The sequence below is a fragment of the Staurois parvus genome, unplaced genomic scaffold, assembly GCF_062004578.1.
Source record: "Staurois parvus isolate SC_StPar_1 unplaced genomic scaffold, SC_StPar_1.0 ptg000747l, whole genome shotgun sequence".
Classification (NCBI taxonomy): domain Eukaryota; kingdom Metazoa; phylum Chordata; class Amphibia; order Anura; family Ranidae; genus Staurois; species Staurois parvus.
Genome location: NW_028318543.1, coordinates 1210453 through 1227247, shown reverse-complemented (window position 1 = coordinate 1227247; position 16795 = coordinate 1210453). Strand labels below are relative to the sequence as shown.

At 52.4% G+C, this 16795-nt stretch overlaps 1 protein-coding gene across 1 annotated transcript in view; it reads left to right on the top strand.

The window, feature by feature from the left end:
* Positions 1 to 400: 400 nt before the first annotated feature.
* Positions 401 to 16795, top strand: part of LOC149445073 (vomeronasal type-2 receptor 26-like) — an 87503-nt gene continuing 71108 nt past the window's right edge. Inside the window, exon 1 of the mRNA XM_089654236.1 lies at positions 401 to 451. Coding sequence (XP_089510362.1) covers positions 416 to 451 — 36 coding nt within the window. The 5' untranslated portion in view covers positions 401 to 415. The remainder of the gene's footprint in view (positions 452 to 16795) is intronic.

Sequence of the window (16795 nt, the reverse complement as noted above, 5' to 3'; positions counted from 1 at the left end):
ACAGTTTGAACGAATTTGGAAAACTTCAAACGAATTTGAAAATGAAAAATCTAAACTAATAATAAATATTGTGTATACGGGGCTTTAGTTTTGTGGGCTGTGACCAAACTGTACTCTCAGAAGTAACCATTTTCATTTTTAAAACCTCTCATTATCTGGCAGTGTTGACATTGAAGAGTACAAAAGCATCTTGGCGATGATTACTGCTGTCAATGAGATAAACCAGAACCCCGATCTCCTGCCCAATGTCACCCTGGGCTATCATATATTTAATACTTGTTCTGATCCAATGAAAACTTTGGGATATGTCATGAAGATATTGTCTGGAGAGAAGGAAGCTCCCAACTATTACTGTAAGGGAGACGGAGAAGTGGCCGGTTTTATTGGTGACAGTACTTTCTATTCGAATAATGCGATGGCCCAATTGCTCAGTGTGTATCGGTATACACAGGTAAGTGATCACTTCTATATATTATGAATGTGTAGCGCTACAACAACATGGATGGGAAACATCAGCAACAGCTAATTTAAAGAGCACCGAGTCCCCTTCGTTGTATCTCCTGAGACCCCAGATGAATCCTTCCTCTTGCACCCGGCTGTCCTGAGGGTATCTCTTGGCAAGGCATTCTAAGATCTGCAATTAAGTAGTCCCAGATGAGAAGAAGTTGGGTGTTGCACCTGACCGCCCGCTCCCTTTTGTGGAGGAGTTCTCATACTGTCCTGTCCTGTAGCTCAATGGGTTGGTAGCTGCTTTCAAGCCTTACGCTGGGCTAGCTCCTTCCCTGCTGACAGGTTGTCCTCCCTAGGAGACTTGTGGCACAGTGGAGATCCTTCTGTTCAGCATCCAGCCAGTAGGTAGGCTCCCCTCCCTGGGGCCTTCTCCCAGGCTCCGCACTCCAGCGCCTTCTCAGTCCATCTTCCACCTGACTCGACTCCAACAATAAACCCTGCTGCTCAGGCTCTGCCACATTTAAGGGCTGTCCTTGACCACACTACCTGGCCTCTTGCCTGGGGATTGGCCAAGTTCCCCTAAATATGCAAATCTGGGCCTACTCCCCTCCTCCGCCCCTCTTCCAGAAAGTGCCAGAAGTTTCTGGAAAGATGGGAGGACTCCAGAAGCCCTGACCTGTAGAGCCTCCCAGCTTGTCCTAAGGTGAATTCACTACCTCATTCCCAGGCTATCTCATCCCAGGCCGCTTCTCTAACAAAAATCCTATCTAGCTAGCCTAGAAGGGGCTACATATGTATTATGGTGTGTTCAATAGATGGCTCTGTACAGTCTGGGTGGGATATTTTAGAATTACTTTTCCAGAATGAGTGCAGATCAGTATACCAGAAATGTGAACATTGGGTGTACACAGAGCATTGCAACTTGGGGGGATTATTCAGTGATTATTATCCACAAATCCTTCTTGGTCCACCATTTTTCTTAACAGGTTTAGTTGCTTGAATGAGAGAACACTCCAGATGGCATGAACTCAGCATGTTCGTTTGGTAGGTTTTTAGAATTGCCTTTGGATCCAGTGCCCAAAATTTTAACTCAGCAATAAGGAGCTGTAAGAAAATAAGCTGTGCCATTTGTGGAAGTCTCCTTTATGTAGTTGTTTTAACACCAGTCAGAATTGTATGTATCTGGACCTTATTGCATTGTGTGTGGAAGATCTATACAGGAAGTATTTTAACTCAATAGAGTAGTCAGTCAGTCATTTCGCATCCTCACCGGGTGCCACCATTGTTTCTAAATGGAAGCTCACCATCCATGAATGTTAGCTTTAAAAAAAGTCTATCCTGAACTGTGAATGAGGAGACAGGCGTAGGCCTATCAGGGAACAGGTGTGGGTTCCCGTTAGGAGAGGTGATCCACTCAAGAGAGAGCAGTCCATTCTGGAAGAGAGATTCCATGCTCATCAGGCTGAAGGGGTCAAGGCAGCTAAACAAGTCTGAGAAAGCCAGGATGACTAGACAAGTCCAAAGGATTGAGGGAATCTGGTGGTCTGAGAGGAGTAAGAGAGCCGGGAGTGGGAGAACCTGGAGTGTCAGGAGATCCCGAATTAAGAGGCCAGGAAGTGGGCCTGTGCAGCAGGGTGCTGTAGCTACAGACTGACTGAGCAAGGAAAGCTAGGTGAAATGGTCTGAGAGAACAGTGAGGAGAACGTTGGTTCTGCTAAAGAGGGAGCCAGGTGTTACTAGTTTTGATGATAGAACCCTGCAAGGGCAAGTTTACTGTTGAACCTTTACTTTGGGGTTTAATAAAAGTGGACCAACAAGCCTTAAAATGAAGTTTTGATTAGCACAAAAATTACTACTATCACTGAAATAATCATCCCCCAAGATCGTACTCAGTAGAGTAGTCAATGACTTCCATCACATTAATCATCCTCATGAGGTGCCATCAATATTTCCAATTTGAAATCTTACCATCCGTGGATGGAAGCTTTAAACAAAGTCCATCCCTCACCTTGAATACCTTGCAGGTGACATATAGAGATGGTGGGACACAAGTGGAGGGTTCACAGATCCAAGAAGATAAAGTAGAAGTGCTTGCAGTAAAAATCTTAGCTTCCCTTAGGCATAGCACCAGTGGAAATTTGGGCAGCACAGGAACCCATTTATTGCAATGAGAAGCAATGTCCAAACAGTACAAGAAGTAAATATAGCACAAATTGTGTGAGGGGTGTCCAAGATGGCATTCAGAGAAGGTGCACCTTCACAAAGCTCTGTGATATGATCTCAGCTCCTATTAATCCCTGCAGTGCATTGTGTCCCCCGTAGCCTGTTTCTGCACCTCTGTTCCCTGCTCCACAGATTTGCAGAGTGGGCACCGATCTCCGAGTCTGTAGTCTGGTGGGATACACTGGTGACTTGGTGCTGTGAGTCCCATTCAGCCTGTTCTGCCTCAATAACAAGCTTTATCCAGAGATCCTGGCTGGGAGGTGAAGGAAACTAGAGTCTTGTAGAGTGGGAATCACTCCTCAGCCTAAAGCCCTGGTGGGAGACATTGGAGGCTCTGTGGCGTGGTCTCTGCTGCTCTCTATCCTCCTGAAGCAGTTAGTTCCCCTCAACCTGTGTCAAACTTCTCCTTACTCCACCTCCTCAAGAGACTAGTCGGGAGGGAAGAGACACTGCTGCCTTGATTTGTAGAGCTTCTGTTTAAGGATGGGCTGCATGTTCGAGTCGAACACAAGTTTGCCCGTCATGCCCCACAATGCACTGCGCCCTGACAGAGCATTGTGATTGGTCAAAGCAATGTACCTGACCATAGAACATCACCCCCTTGTGACATCATGACAGTATATAAGGATTGCCATCACAGGTGCAGCTGTCAGACAGCAGGGGCCGGCATGGAGAGCGGAGCGTTTTTTTCCCCTTTTTTGGGGCAGCGGCAGTGGCGGGCATAATAAAGGACTTTCCAAAAACTGTTGCCTGTCTTTTTTTGCACTACACTTTTTTTGTGACTAGGTAGCAGTACCATGTAACCCATACTCATTCACATTGGGGGCGGGATCTGGGGGCCCCCCCTTGTTAAAGGGGGCTTCCAGATTCTGATAAGCCCCCGCCCGCAGACCTCCACAGCCAAAGGCCACTGTTGTGGGGAATAGACCATTGTCCCCATCAATATGGGGACAGAGTGCTTCAGGGGGAGACCCAAAGCAGCCCCCCATGTTGAGGGCATGTAGCCTGGTATGGTGCAGGAGGGTGGGGCGCTCAACACCCCTCCCCTTTCCTGACCTACCGGGCTGAATGCTCGGATAAGGGTCTGGTATGGAATTGGGGGGCCCCTCAAAATTCATACCAGACCCAAAGGGCTTGGTATGAATGGGAGGGGGGACCCCACGTCATTTAAGAAAAATAAATAAATAGTTGGGCAATGCCGACAATACTTTTTCCATTCAGCTGTCAGCTGGGAACCCCACTGACAGCAGAGACATGTCCGGTTCATGTTCAAAGTTCATGGTTGTACATTCAATTGGTTCAACCGAAAACCAAACAGGGGGGTGTTCGGCCCATCACTACTGCTTTTTAGCCTAGGGACCTGTCCAAAATTGTTGGCAGCCACCCATTACAACTAATTGGGCAGAGCACTATCTGGAGCTGCAGCCTGCTATCTCCTCCTGATCCAGACCCCCCCCATCCCCAGTGCTATGCTCATAGGGAATAGTGTGCTGCTAACCCACCGACAGGTGCCATGCTGAGTTTGGTCCACGTGGACCCCAAGACTGTACAACCAGCCAATGCTGGGTGTCTGCACTGCACTTTCATCTGGATGCTCCGTGTCCTATATTACTTTTAATTGTTTCACACTCGTCTTTTTGCACATGGTGGTTTTATGCAATGTCAAGGGTTGGGTCTTAGGCCTCCCAAGGTTTTCGTGGGGGATGGCCAGGTCTGGAGAAGGTGGGATGTTTGGGTGTTATATCTTCTGGTTTAGTTTATGTTGATCCTTTTATGCAGCATGTTTTGGGTTTGTTATGTATATTCCACTGTACCTTTGTGTCCTGGGGCAGTGAGATTTTGTATTTACTGCATTTCCTACATTTGTGGCTAATTTCCAGGCACCCATGAAGGTGAGAACAGGAGGCCGTGTAGCACTGTATCCTGCTTCCCCCGCTGCTCTGTCATCTCTCTGACCGCTCTCAAAATGCCCCCTGCTGCTCTTATTCTCCGACCCTTCTATTTTTATCCTCTCCTTTGCTCCAGTTTCTCATTTTCCTCTGATTCTCCATCCCCCTATGGCTTTAGCTGCTGCAGGGGAGCCACAAAAGGATCTGAATATAAGTACCCCCACACTTCTCTGACCCCCTTTGTCCTCAATCTCCCCCAGCACTGATTCCCCGCTGCCCCTTCCTCACAGGGCTGCTAGCCAGCTTCCCTTCCTCTCCCTGCTGCCGGCTGTCAGGCACTGCTGCTGAGGCATTGGGATCATTCAGGATAGAGAACTTCCTGAATGAACACAGTGAGCAATTGGTACCAGTTGCTCCTTTATTCATTTATTACAGTGGCATAGCATACCATGTGCCTAAACAAATTTAAATCTGTAGAAAAGCTAAATCTCTCAACTTCTTTAGAAATTGGTACAAGTTTATTAGTATAGTTTGTGAGATTTCCTTTCAAAGTAACACATTACTTCCCCTCCTCTGCCTCCCATCAGCTTTCAGATGCTGGTGGGGCATTGGGATCATTCAAGATAGAAAGCCGGGGGGATGGTAAACATGTCAGGTTTAACCAACCCCCTTCCTGAATGAACACAGTGAGCAATCAGTACCAATCTCTCTTGTATTCATGACTAATGCACCAGATAGGCTTGTCCACTCCTACTTCACCATTACCTATCCATAACACTCCACACCCCCCTTAACCAAATAAACTTTACAAAAAACATGACACCATTTGGAGTAAATGGCCATGTCAGGGATCTCCTCGATCCCTGCCGCGATGGTCCCGGCGCAGGCGCACTGCTCCGCCCTGTACACGGGCACTAGGTCCGGGCCGGCCGCGGCGTTCGAGTTCGCGCATGCGCAGTAGAAGCCGCGGCCGCCCGCTGGGCACCAATGGCAGCGCAGGGCGAGATATTTAAAGGTCCCTGAGCTGTCATTTCGTTGCCTTCTGGTCCTACCTGTATCCTGTGATTCTGTACCTGTGCCTTGTAAGTTTATTGACCCGGATTGTTCTTGACCTGCTGATTTCTCCTGCCCAGACCCTTGCTTGCCTGACCTCTCTCCCTGGATGCCCCTCATTAGATCTGACCTCCTGTTGCTGACCTGGCGTGTGACCCGACGATTCTCTGCCTGCTCCCTTGTACCCTACCGTCCTCTACGTTACCGACTTGGCCTGTCTGACTACGCACTTGCTCAGCCATCCATCCATCCCATCGGGGTCACCCGACCTCCTCACATCTGGCTCTCCCTGGTTGGAGCCCCTGGCGAACACCCCTACCACTGACAGGTGTGCTCAGTAGTGGCGACCTGGTCTCGGGGTACTACAAGTCCATCCCCACCATCAGGGGCCCTGGTGAACAAGTACCCTGGGGCTTAGACTCCGCGCTCTGGGCACGCCTGACCAGTGGAGTGCTAGTGGTGCCGCTCGGCGGTCCCTCACAGGCCAACATGGCCTTTTATTAACAACTTCACATTTTAACATACATCAACCATTCCTTAACGGAAACCAAAGAATTGTTGTTGGTCTTCAAAGGCACCCACAAACGATCCAAAATGCACCTGCGGACAACCCTATACACTAGGCCTCCAGCCGCAACCAACCAGCTCGGAGACAACCATACCGTCCGCAGTGCAGCACCACCACCTTCCAGTTAAACCTTGGTTAACTGGGAATATCCACCGGGCCCCCCATACCACGGATGGGGTCCCACACCATTGTTTTTCCTTCCAAGATGAGAACCGCCTCCAAAGACCAACAACCGCCACAGCACGCTGGGTAAGCCCTTACCCATGCATGCCACGCCACAAATGAACCGCCCGTAGTATGCCGTCCTGCAGCTCCAGGGACCACAAATCCGTGCCCACCGCATTCAAATGCACTCCATCACTGCGAAGGTAACGCCAAGTATCCACCTCCAACTCCACATGTCGGACCACCAAACCTCCATTGCGACTAAAAAAGCGCCCCACCTCCCGGTTGACCTTAATCCTGGCCTTGTTGATCTGCTCCACCGACCGCGCCAAGCGCCAAGAAGTGCGGGCGACCATGTCAGACAACACCACCATCCCCGGAAACTCCCGCCGCAACTGAAGAAAATCCAGCTTGACATCTTTAACCAGCTCCCGCATGGACCTACCCCCCAAATCGTTGCCACCCGCGTGAATCACCAACACAATCGGTGGTCTATCCAGCCGCGCAAAACGCCACACCTCTGGCACGACACGACTCCACAACATGCCCGGCACACCTAACCAGCGGACACAAACCTCCCCTCTATCCAACCCCAGCTGCCTGCCATTGGGCCGAACATCAGCCCGCCTGGCCCCCCAAAACACATACGAGTGACCCAGGATCCACACCAGGCACACCTCTCCACCTGAAAGAAAAGAAACAATACCGCCAGAACAATACAGCACAGGGACAGAACCGCAACTACCTCCCACAACCCAAACAAACCAAAACACAGGATCACCCACTAAGCCCGCAACAAATGTGGCCGAACGTACAGGCGAAACCTCTGGGAATCCCACCGACCAATGCGCTTCACCACATCCTCCGACAGCCCCCACCTGGCCGCCTCCGTAGCAGCCCCGATCCGAAACGAGTGCGAAGCATACAAAGACGCATCTAAACCAGCAGCCATCAAACACCGACGAAAAACTGCCACAAATTGAAAACGCGTTAAAGGGGATCCATCAACGTGCCTGAAAAAGGACCCCCGCCCCCCAGGGCGACGGGACAAAAATTCCCGAACCGCCTGAACCGGGCACACCAGTGAACCCGGAAGAGCGAAAAAACGCACCTTCGCACCCCTGCCCAATTGATCCGTTGTAACGGAACCGGAACCCAGACCGCACTGGGTTTTCCGTTATAGCACAACTTCCCCTGTCCGGACACCATCCACGGACCACGCCCTCGAAATCCCTCAGGAAAAAAAGACAATACCCAGCTCTTACTAAAACAGGAAGCCAACAACCTTTATTTTACACAAACAACATGTTTTATACAGAGGGCGGGGAAACACAACCAGGAACAGGAAATACATCATCAGACCACCCTCTCAGTGGGAAGGGCTACAGTATAGGCAGGAAACACCTCATCACCCCTCCCCATCCAACCAGACACAGAACAATGAGATGCAACCATGTGGCAAAGGACATTGACCAACCCCCACACCAATACAAACAGTACATCCCATAATAGTTTGCTGGACAGGAAGACACAGCACAATGGGGGGTAGCACATGGTAGTAGACAATGGCCAGCCATGTGGGCTAGACAAAGGAACACACACTATACACAGGACTCAGACATTCACATACACACCCTGTAACCCTTAACAGGCACAGGGTGGGTTAAACATAATGATTTGGGGAGATGATACAGAGGTCTCCCCACCCCCAAAAGTCGCTCCCGTCACATCCGTCTTAGACCGTCGGACCAGAACCTCCACCCAATCACCGGAGCACACAACCTCCTCCACCAACAACCCCCCAAGAACCGACTTGGACGGACTAACGAGCTCCCCAATCCGCAATGCCCCAAAAAAGGCCACCGCAAAGGCAGCCTGAAATAAACCCACCTCAAAATCCGAAGAACACACAGTTTGCAAATGCTCAAACAAAGACCCCAACAACTCGGACGACGAGAATCCCTACAACGATAAGCCCTCCGATAACCCCGCAGAGCCTGTCGAACCCAAAAATCCTTAGTAAAATCCCGACACCCTTGCAACTTAAAGAAAAACACCAATCCCGCCAGTCGGCGATCCACCGCGGACGCCGACACCCCCCGCTCCAAACTCCGCTCCAAGAAGTACAACACTGCCACACGCACCTCCGGCCCCCAGGGATCAACAGCGACCAGTCGCAACAAATCCAGCCACTCCCGCCAGACCGTAGAGTAAGCGGACCAAGTCGCCTCGCTCACCAACCTCCGGATCCAGCCCGCAACGACTCCAAGGCAATCTCCCACAGCCAGTCGGGACAAGGAACCCCGTGTTGCTCCGCCGCCGGCGCCAACTCTCGGAAATTGTCCCACTGAAAACGAGACAAAGCGTCAGCTAAGGTGTTGTCAACCCCAGGGAGATGTACCGCATGGAGAAAAACATTCAGCTGCAAGCAATGCAACACTAAGTGGCGAAGCAAGGCCACCACCGGTCGGGAAGAAGCCGAGACCCTATTGATGACCTGAACCACCCCCAAATTGTCGCAGTGAAAACACACCTTTTGATTCCGAAAATTCTCCCCCCAAACCTCAACCACCAATACCACTGGAAAAAGTTCCAACAGCGCTAGGTTACTGAGAAAACCTGCCTCCCGCCAGGAAGCCGGCCACGAGGCCGCACTCCACCGACCCCGGAAAAAGGCCCCATATCCCGCAGAAGCTGCCGCGTCCGTGAACAGTTCCAAGTCAAAATTACTAACCGGGCCCGACATCCAAAGCGCCCGCCCGTTGAAAGAATCCAAAAAGGTGTGCCACAACTGCAAATCCTCTCGATGCTCCCGAGTCAGCCGAATGAAATGAAAAGGGGAGGCAATTCCCGCCGTCGCCGCCGCCAACCGGCGGCAGAACACCCGACCCATCGGCAGGATCCGACAAGCGAAATTAAGTTTTCCCAACAATGACTGCAAGGGCCGCAGCTGAATTTTACGCTTCCCCTGAACCGCGCAAATTTCACCCTGAAAGGCCAACAGCTTCCCTGCAGGCAGCCGGCACTCCATGGCGCCAGAATCCAAAACGATGCCCAAGAAAGTCATCATTGAAGCCGGACCCTCCGTCTTGTCAGCCGCCAAAGGAATCCCGAAACGTTCAGCAACGTGCTGCAACGTAGCAAGCAAGACCGCGCACACCCCGGAAGCCGGCGGACCCACGCAAAGAAAATCATCCAAATAATGGATGACCGAATTCACCCCCGAACCCATCGGCAGGATCCGACAAGCAAAATTAAGTTTTCCCAACAATGACTGCAAGGGCCGCAGCTGAATTTTACGCTTCCCCTGAACCGCGCAAATTTCACCCTGAAGGGCCAACAGCTTCCCTGCAGGCAGCCGGCACTCCATGGTGCCAGAATCCAAAACGATGCCCAAGAAAGTCATCATTGAAGCCGGACCCTCCGTCTTGTCAGCCGCCAAAGGAATCCCGAAACATTCAGCAACGTGCTGCAACGTAGCAAGCAAGACCGCGCACACCCCGGAAGCCGGCGGACCCACGCAAAGAAAATCATCCAAATAATGGATGACCGAATTCACCCCCTAAACATCCCGAACCACCCACTCCACGAACGAACTGAACTTTTCAAACAACGCACAAGAGATAGAACACCCCATGGGTAAGCACTTATCAACGTAAAACGTGCCCTGCCAACAACAACCCAAAAAACGAAAACTGTCCGGATGAACCGGCAACAGCCGGAACGCCGACTCAATGTCTGACTTCGCCATGAGTGCGCCACGCCCATACCGACAAACCCAGAAAACTGCCGCATCAAAGGACGTGTAAGACACCGAACACGACTCCGGATCTATAGCGTCATTCACCGACCCCCCCTTAGGGAAGGACAGGTGGTGAATTAACCGAAACGCATTCGGCTCCTTCTTAGGCACAACCCCCAAGGGAGAAACTAACAGATCCGCAAACGGAGCACAAGTAAATGGACCACCCATACGACCTAACCCCACTTCCTTCTGCAACTTAGCCGAAACCACCTCAGCATGCTGCAAGGCCGACCGTAAATTCCGAGCTAAGGGGGGGACCAAAGTCAAAGTACAGGGGATGAGAAAACCCTCCGAAAAACCAGCCGCCAGCAGGACCGCCACAGCCCGATCAGGATATCTATTTAAGAAAGGCCCCATCCTTTCCACCCGCACCGGCGTTGTCCCTCTTACCCGCAGGCTCTCCGGGAGGGCCTCTACCCCGCCTGAAACAGCACGAGAAAGGGTGCGATCCACCGCACCCGGAACACTCGTGCCTAAACCGGCAGGACCCTCCAAAACGACAAGTGCCCTCCTGGAACTGCCAGCAGAAACCCCTACGCTTGGCGGCCGATCGTCCCGGGGAAAACGAACCATCGGCCCCGCCCTGAAAAAATGGACCAGGGGCCCTCGGCGGTGCCATGAGCCGCATCCAGAGGCCAATGTCCTTATGGTCCCAACGCAACGACGGGCGAACAGCCCTCCGCTGCCTAAACTGCTCATCATACCGAAGCCACGCAGACCCGCCGTAAACCCTATGAGCCTCACTAATGGCGTCCAGGTAACAGAACAACGCCGAGCAATGCTCTGGAGCTTTCTCCCCAATAACACTGGCCATGATTGCAAAAGCCTGTAACCAATTCGCAAAAGTACGGGGGATAAGGCGAAAACGCACCCGCTCCGCATCCTCCCATCTACCGTCATCAACCCGGGACCCATCGAATGGAAAACGCTCCAAAGGCAAGAGCGTGAATATGTCCACATACTCCCCTTTCCAAATTTGTTCCCGCACGGCCGACTGCAAATGCGCACCCAAGGGGCCCTCAAAACACACGTACACCTCCCCCTTCGCAGAGTCCGCCACGCCAACAGGTCCTGACACCCCCGAACCCTCCCCCAGAACCGCGGAAGGAACCGCAGAGCCCATAACCCCAGACTCCACAGCAACCACCCCAGTCCCAGAACTAAGCAGAGAAGAGACCCCCAGGCCCCGCACCACCCCGCTGTCCTGTCCAGGAACCGCAAGCCCGTCCCCGCCGGCCGGCGGGAGCCATGCAGAAGCAGGCCCAGGGGTCCCAGCACCGCCCCACTACAGCCGCCGCAACAAGTCCCGCAAACCGGAAATTACTTCCCCGAGACCCCCACCTAAACCCAACAGGGGAACGCCGCCAACGAACGCCGCCGAGGCCGCACCCACCCGGGCGGCCTGACCGCCCCCCAGCAGATCCCGCAACGCAGAAGAAAGGGAGACAGACACAGGAACAGATAACTCACCAGGCTGCCCAGGAGATGCCCCATCAGCCGCGCGCTCCCGCTCCACCGATGAAGAGCGGCGAGCCGTCGCCCCCGCATCGGGTTCCGACAGCTCGCCCTCCGACCTCTCGTCCACCGCTTGACGTCCGGATGGCCTCCCGGTCCCAGGAGCCACGGGTCCCGCAGGGTTGTGCCGCTCCTGACTCCGCCTCTGGGCACCAGCCAAGCCTGTCGCCGTCCCTGGGCTCCGTCCGGCAGCAGCCCCAGCTGCACTCCGCCCAGTGCTGCACCTCTTCCTCCATCTTCCCGGAGCCCCAGCTCCCGACTGTCCAGGGGGCCCACCAGCCTCATCAGGGGACAGCCCAGCAGCCGCAGCCGACCGCCTCCCACGCCGAGCTCCCTCCCTGACAGACACCATGTCAGCGGAGGAGCCGGTCCCAGCATTCCTTCTGTCTCCTCTGCGCCGTACAGGCGGGGGGAGGGGCTACCCCATGAAACCCCGCCCGCCGAGCTCACTCCGCGTCTTTCTCTCCGTGCGGGTGGGGGGGAGGGGCCACTCGGCAAAACCCCGCCTGCCGAGCTCCGCCATCGCTGGGGATTCCTCAGGCACCGCCGCTAGCAGAGGCAAGTGAGCGCCCTGCCAGCGGGGCCGGAGGGTCCCGAGGGGGGCTCCCATTGCGGCGCTGAGCTCCAGGGGGTGGGGCCAGACTGAAGCGCTCCAGAGGCCTAGACCTCCGAGCACGTGGGCGCACCCGCCCCCCCGCTGCTGGTGACAAGCCCGGGTCTCCCAACAGATCAGAGACCCGGCCCTGAAACCAGCCCATATCTCGATCTTCTGCTGCCACCCGCAGCTAAGCCACAAGGGCCTCCATGCCACAGGTCAGATAGGAGGGGGAATTTCAGGACCAAGCTCACATGAAGCTCTGGTCCTTGCACACGTCCAGCTCCACTGACGCCCCTTCCGCAGAACCCCCACCCTAAGGTGCCACAGACCCCTCCTACACTCCACATCTGCCAATCCTGTAATTCCCCAATCAATTCCCCACCCCCTGGAGCTAAATTTAACCCTTTCCGTTCCCTACACCACTCTGGGCCTAGTCATGTATGCCCTGCGCTATTTCCATTCTTCCCTATTCACTACGGGCATTTCTTTCATGGCTGAAGCACAGTAAACTGTGTGTCTAAAGCTGTAGAAAAGCTAAATCCCTCAAATGTATATAAATTGGCCCTGCTACACAAGTTCTTTAGTTGAGTTTGTGAGATGCAGTACCACGCTGCATTGTTTTACCAAAAAGCACAAAAACACTTCAGAAAGAGTTCTCCATTGCAAGCTTTTTAATGTATTTGCTTTGACAGCACCGCTGTGACCTGCAGTATCAACCATTGCAAAAGTCCCAGCCATTTGAGTACCACATGCATAATGAAACACGTCTGCTCAGGTGAAGCAAAACCTCAATGAGATCATCAGCAAAAGGACAGCATTCCTTCTCAGTGTTCCTCACTCTCCGCATCCACCCCCTACAACATCATAACATTCTCTACATGGGCTGTCTCTATTGACTGGGAGGGACATCTCACAGGAGGTTTCAGTGGCTTAAAATATGCCACAAAAAGCTGGAAAGGGGGCCTTTGGGGCCAGGCGGAGAACGGTCAATGGGTAAGAGAAGGCTTGAACTGATGGATGATTCTTCTACACCCACCTCACCATTTCCAGAAGCATCATTCCCAAGATACATTTCTCTTCTTCAGCTCCTGGAGTGCAAGAAAAAGTGTCCCCAATACACCACCATGCCCAACTGCATCCATTCCAGCTTGTGAAATCAGCCCTTTTTAATGGGTTTTTGGTGTTGGAACAGGAAGGGCCATCCCCAAAGTTGGGAGCATGAAATTGTCCAAAATGTCTTGGTATGCTGACGCCTTAAGAGTTCCCTTTAATTGAACTAGGGGGCCAAGCCCAACCCCTGAAAAACAACCCCAAATCCACCAAACTTTACACTTGGCACAATGCAGTCAGGCAAGTACTATTCTCCTGGCAACAGCTAAACCCAGACATGTCCATCAGATTGCCAGACAGACAAGCGTGATTGGTCACTTCAGAGAACACGTCTCCACTGCTCTAGAGTCTAGTGACGGCGTGCTTTACACCACGGCATCCAATGCTTTGCATTGCACTTTTTGATGGAAGGCTTGGATGCAGCTTCTCGGCCATGGAAAGCCATTCCATGAAACTCTCTACGCACTGTTGTTGTGCTCATATGAAGGCCACACCAAGTTTGGAGGTCTTAGCTATTGACTCTGCAAACAGTTGGCGACTTCTGTCCATCCAGAATCACTCTCAAGGTTGGACGCAGTCCCTGTAGTTCTCTGATCACAGCAGTTTAACCAGGGAGCCCCGCTGCTGGTCCACAGGGCAGCATCAGGCCATGGTAAAGTACTGCCAGATTTTGGGGTGTTACAGGATTCCTGCGGTGGCTGCTGGTAGGGGTAATCTCCTTCTGCTGATAGGGGTAATCTCCTTCCCCTGCGGCTGCTGGAAGGGGTAATCTCCTTCCTCGGTTGGATACTGGTAGCTGCAGCTGCTGGCAGGGGTAATCTCCTTCCTCGGTTGGATACTGGTAGCTGCGGCAGCTGGTAGGGGTAATCTCCTTCCTCGGTTGGATACTGGTAGTTGCAGCAGCTGGTAGGGGTAACCTCCTTCCTCGGTTGGATACTGGTAGCTGCGGCAGCTGGTAGGGGTAATCTCCTTCCTCGGTTGGATACTGGTAGTTGCAGCAGCTGGTAGGGGTAATCTCCTTCCTCGGTTGGATACTGGTAGCTGCGGCAGCTGGTAGGGGTAACCTCCTTCCTCGGTTGGATACTGGTAGCTGCGGCTGCTGGTAGGGGTAATCTCCTTCCTCGGTTGGATACTGGTACCTGCGGCTGCGGCTGCTGGCAGGGGTAATCTCCTTCCTCGGTTGGATACTGGTAGTTGCAGCAGCTGGTAGGGATAACCTCCTTCCTCGGTTGGAAACTGGTAGCTGCGGCTGCTGGTAGGGATAACCTCCTTCCTCGGTTGGAAACTGGTAGCTGCGGCTGCTGGCAGGGGTAACCTCCTTCCTCGGTTGGATACTGGTAGCTGCGGCAGCTGGTAGGGGTAACCTCCTTCCTCGGTTGGATACAGGTAGCTGCGGCAGCTGGTAGGGGTAACCTCCTTCCTCGGTTGGATACTGGTAGCTGCGGCTGCTTGCAGGGGTAACCTCCTTCCTCAGTTGGATACTGGTAGTTGCGGCAGCTGGTAGGGGTAACCTCCTTCCTCGGTTGGATACTGGTAGTTGCGGCAGCTGGCAGGGGTAATCTCCTTCCTTGGTTGGATACTGGTAGCTGCGGCAGCTGGTAGAGGTAACCCCCTTCCTTGTTTGGATACTGGTAGCTGCGGCAGCTGGTAGGGGTAATCTCCTTCCTCGGTTGGATACTGGTAGCTGCGGCAGCTGGTAGGGGTAACCTCCTTCCTGCTGGGGGTGATGGCTGCTCTATCCGCTGTGCTAGTCTAAGGAGGAGCCTACTCACGCCATGACGTCACGCCGTCAGGGCATCGTGGAGCTCCGGTGGCCATTTCTCTTTAGGGACAGTTAGATCCACATTTTATTACTTTGGATGCATCCGCTTTTTTTACCAATAAACTATTTGCTGTTCCTTAACCATACTACACTATAGGCTTCTTTCTGTTTCTGACCCCTTGCGGGGAGCATTTTTCACCCTAGACAACCACTACCCTGTGTATCCAGAGAGGGAACCTCCTGTCTTATCCTGTGAGAGCTGCACCCATTCATCCCTTAAGGGGAACTCTGGACACTCCTGGATTTACAACATTAAAGTCCCTGGATTCCATCATCCTCAGAGGGAGAGACTGTTCCACTTTTACAGCCCAGATGACTACATGTTGATACCAGGATATATACCTTGCACATTTATAGTGCACGTCCGGTGAGTGCGCATTTCTCATATTTACATCAGATTCCAGTACCGGATTGAAATTTGTGGAACTATTTGCTCCAATATTATTATTAATTTTTGCTTCTGTTACAGACTTTGCTTTTTTACATATTTTATCCAGTTACCCTAATATTTTACTTGTCACCATTTGGGTATATTATAGTGAATTACTTTATCATTTTTCTCTATTTCTAGTAGCGCTGCAGTGTTTTATGTTATATTTGTACTAGGATTTATGTTGGTTCTCCTGAGTGTACAGCGACTTACTGGGAAAGCGCTCACTTCCATTTTATTTATACCACTTCTGTCACACTGAAGGTTAACCATGGGGACACTAGAGAACTTCCGATGGTTAATCAACCAGAAGAGTCACCTTGTGCTAACCCAGAACCTGGTATACCTAGGCGCAGAAATGAACACTTGGGCAGCATCAGTGGCGTTACCAGAGGACAACATGTCAGGCATCCTGAAAACAATGTCAGTAGCCCAGAACGGGCTCTACCTTCCTGCAATAGAATGTATGCTGCTGTTTTCCTCCCCGAAGAATACCAAACTACCTAGTTTTTTCTCCAGGATTAGCCACCCACAAGCTATGGAGGTGGATGCGTTAACTATGGCATGGAACTTCAGGACTGCGTACGCTTTCCCTCCAATTCCAGTGATTCTCAGCTTGCTGCGCAGAATACACCTGGAGAGGGTGACGGGTCTATCAGTAATACCAGATTGGCCAAAGAGACCCTGGAACCCGCTACTCCATTCGTTGAACATCAGAGAACCACACCGTCTGCCAGTAACAATGGATCTGCTCATGCAGGGACCCATTCGGCACCCCGCTCTGGAGAAACTCAGGCTGACGGCCTGAGTCTTGATAGGCAAAGGCTGATCAATCTAGGCTGCTCGACTAAGGTCACAGATACCTTGATGAGAGCCAGAAAGGACAGCACCAACACAGCCTATAGCAGGATATGGGACAAGTTCATGGAATTTGCAAACAGGCATGGCTTTGCGCCAGATACCCTTAGAATCTTCCACTTATTGGAATTCCACCAGGTGGGGCTGAATATGCGTCTGTCTGTGAGTACTCTGAAGGCTCACGTTTCCGCCCTCTTGGCTTTTACAGGTACCCTATGGGCACCAGACTCTTTAGTGGTTCACTTCTGTAAGGCAGCTATCGCGTACCTGGTGTTAGAGGCCAATGGAGAGAGGGCTTCCCTTCTGGCT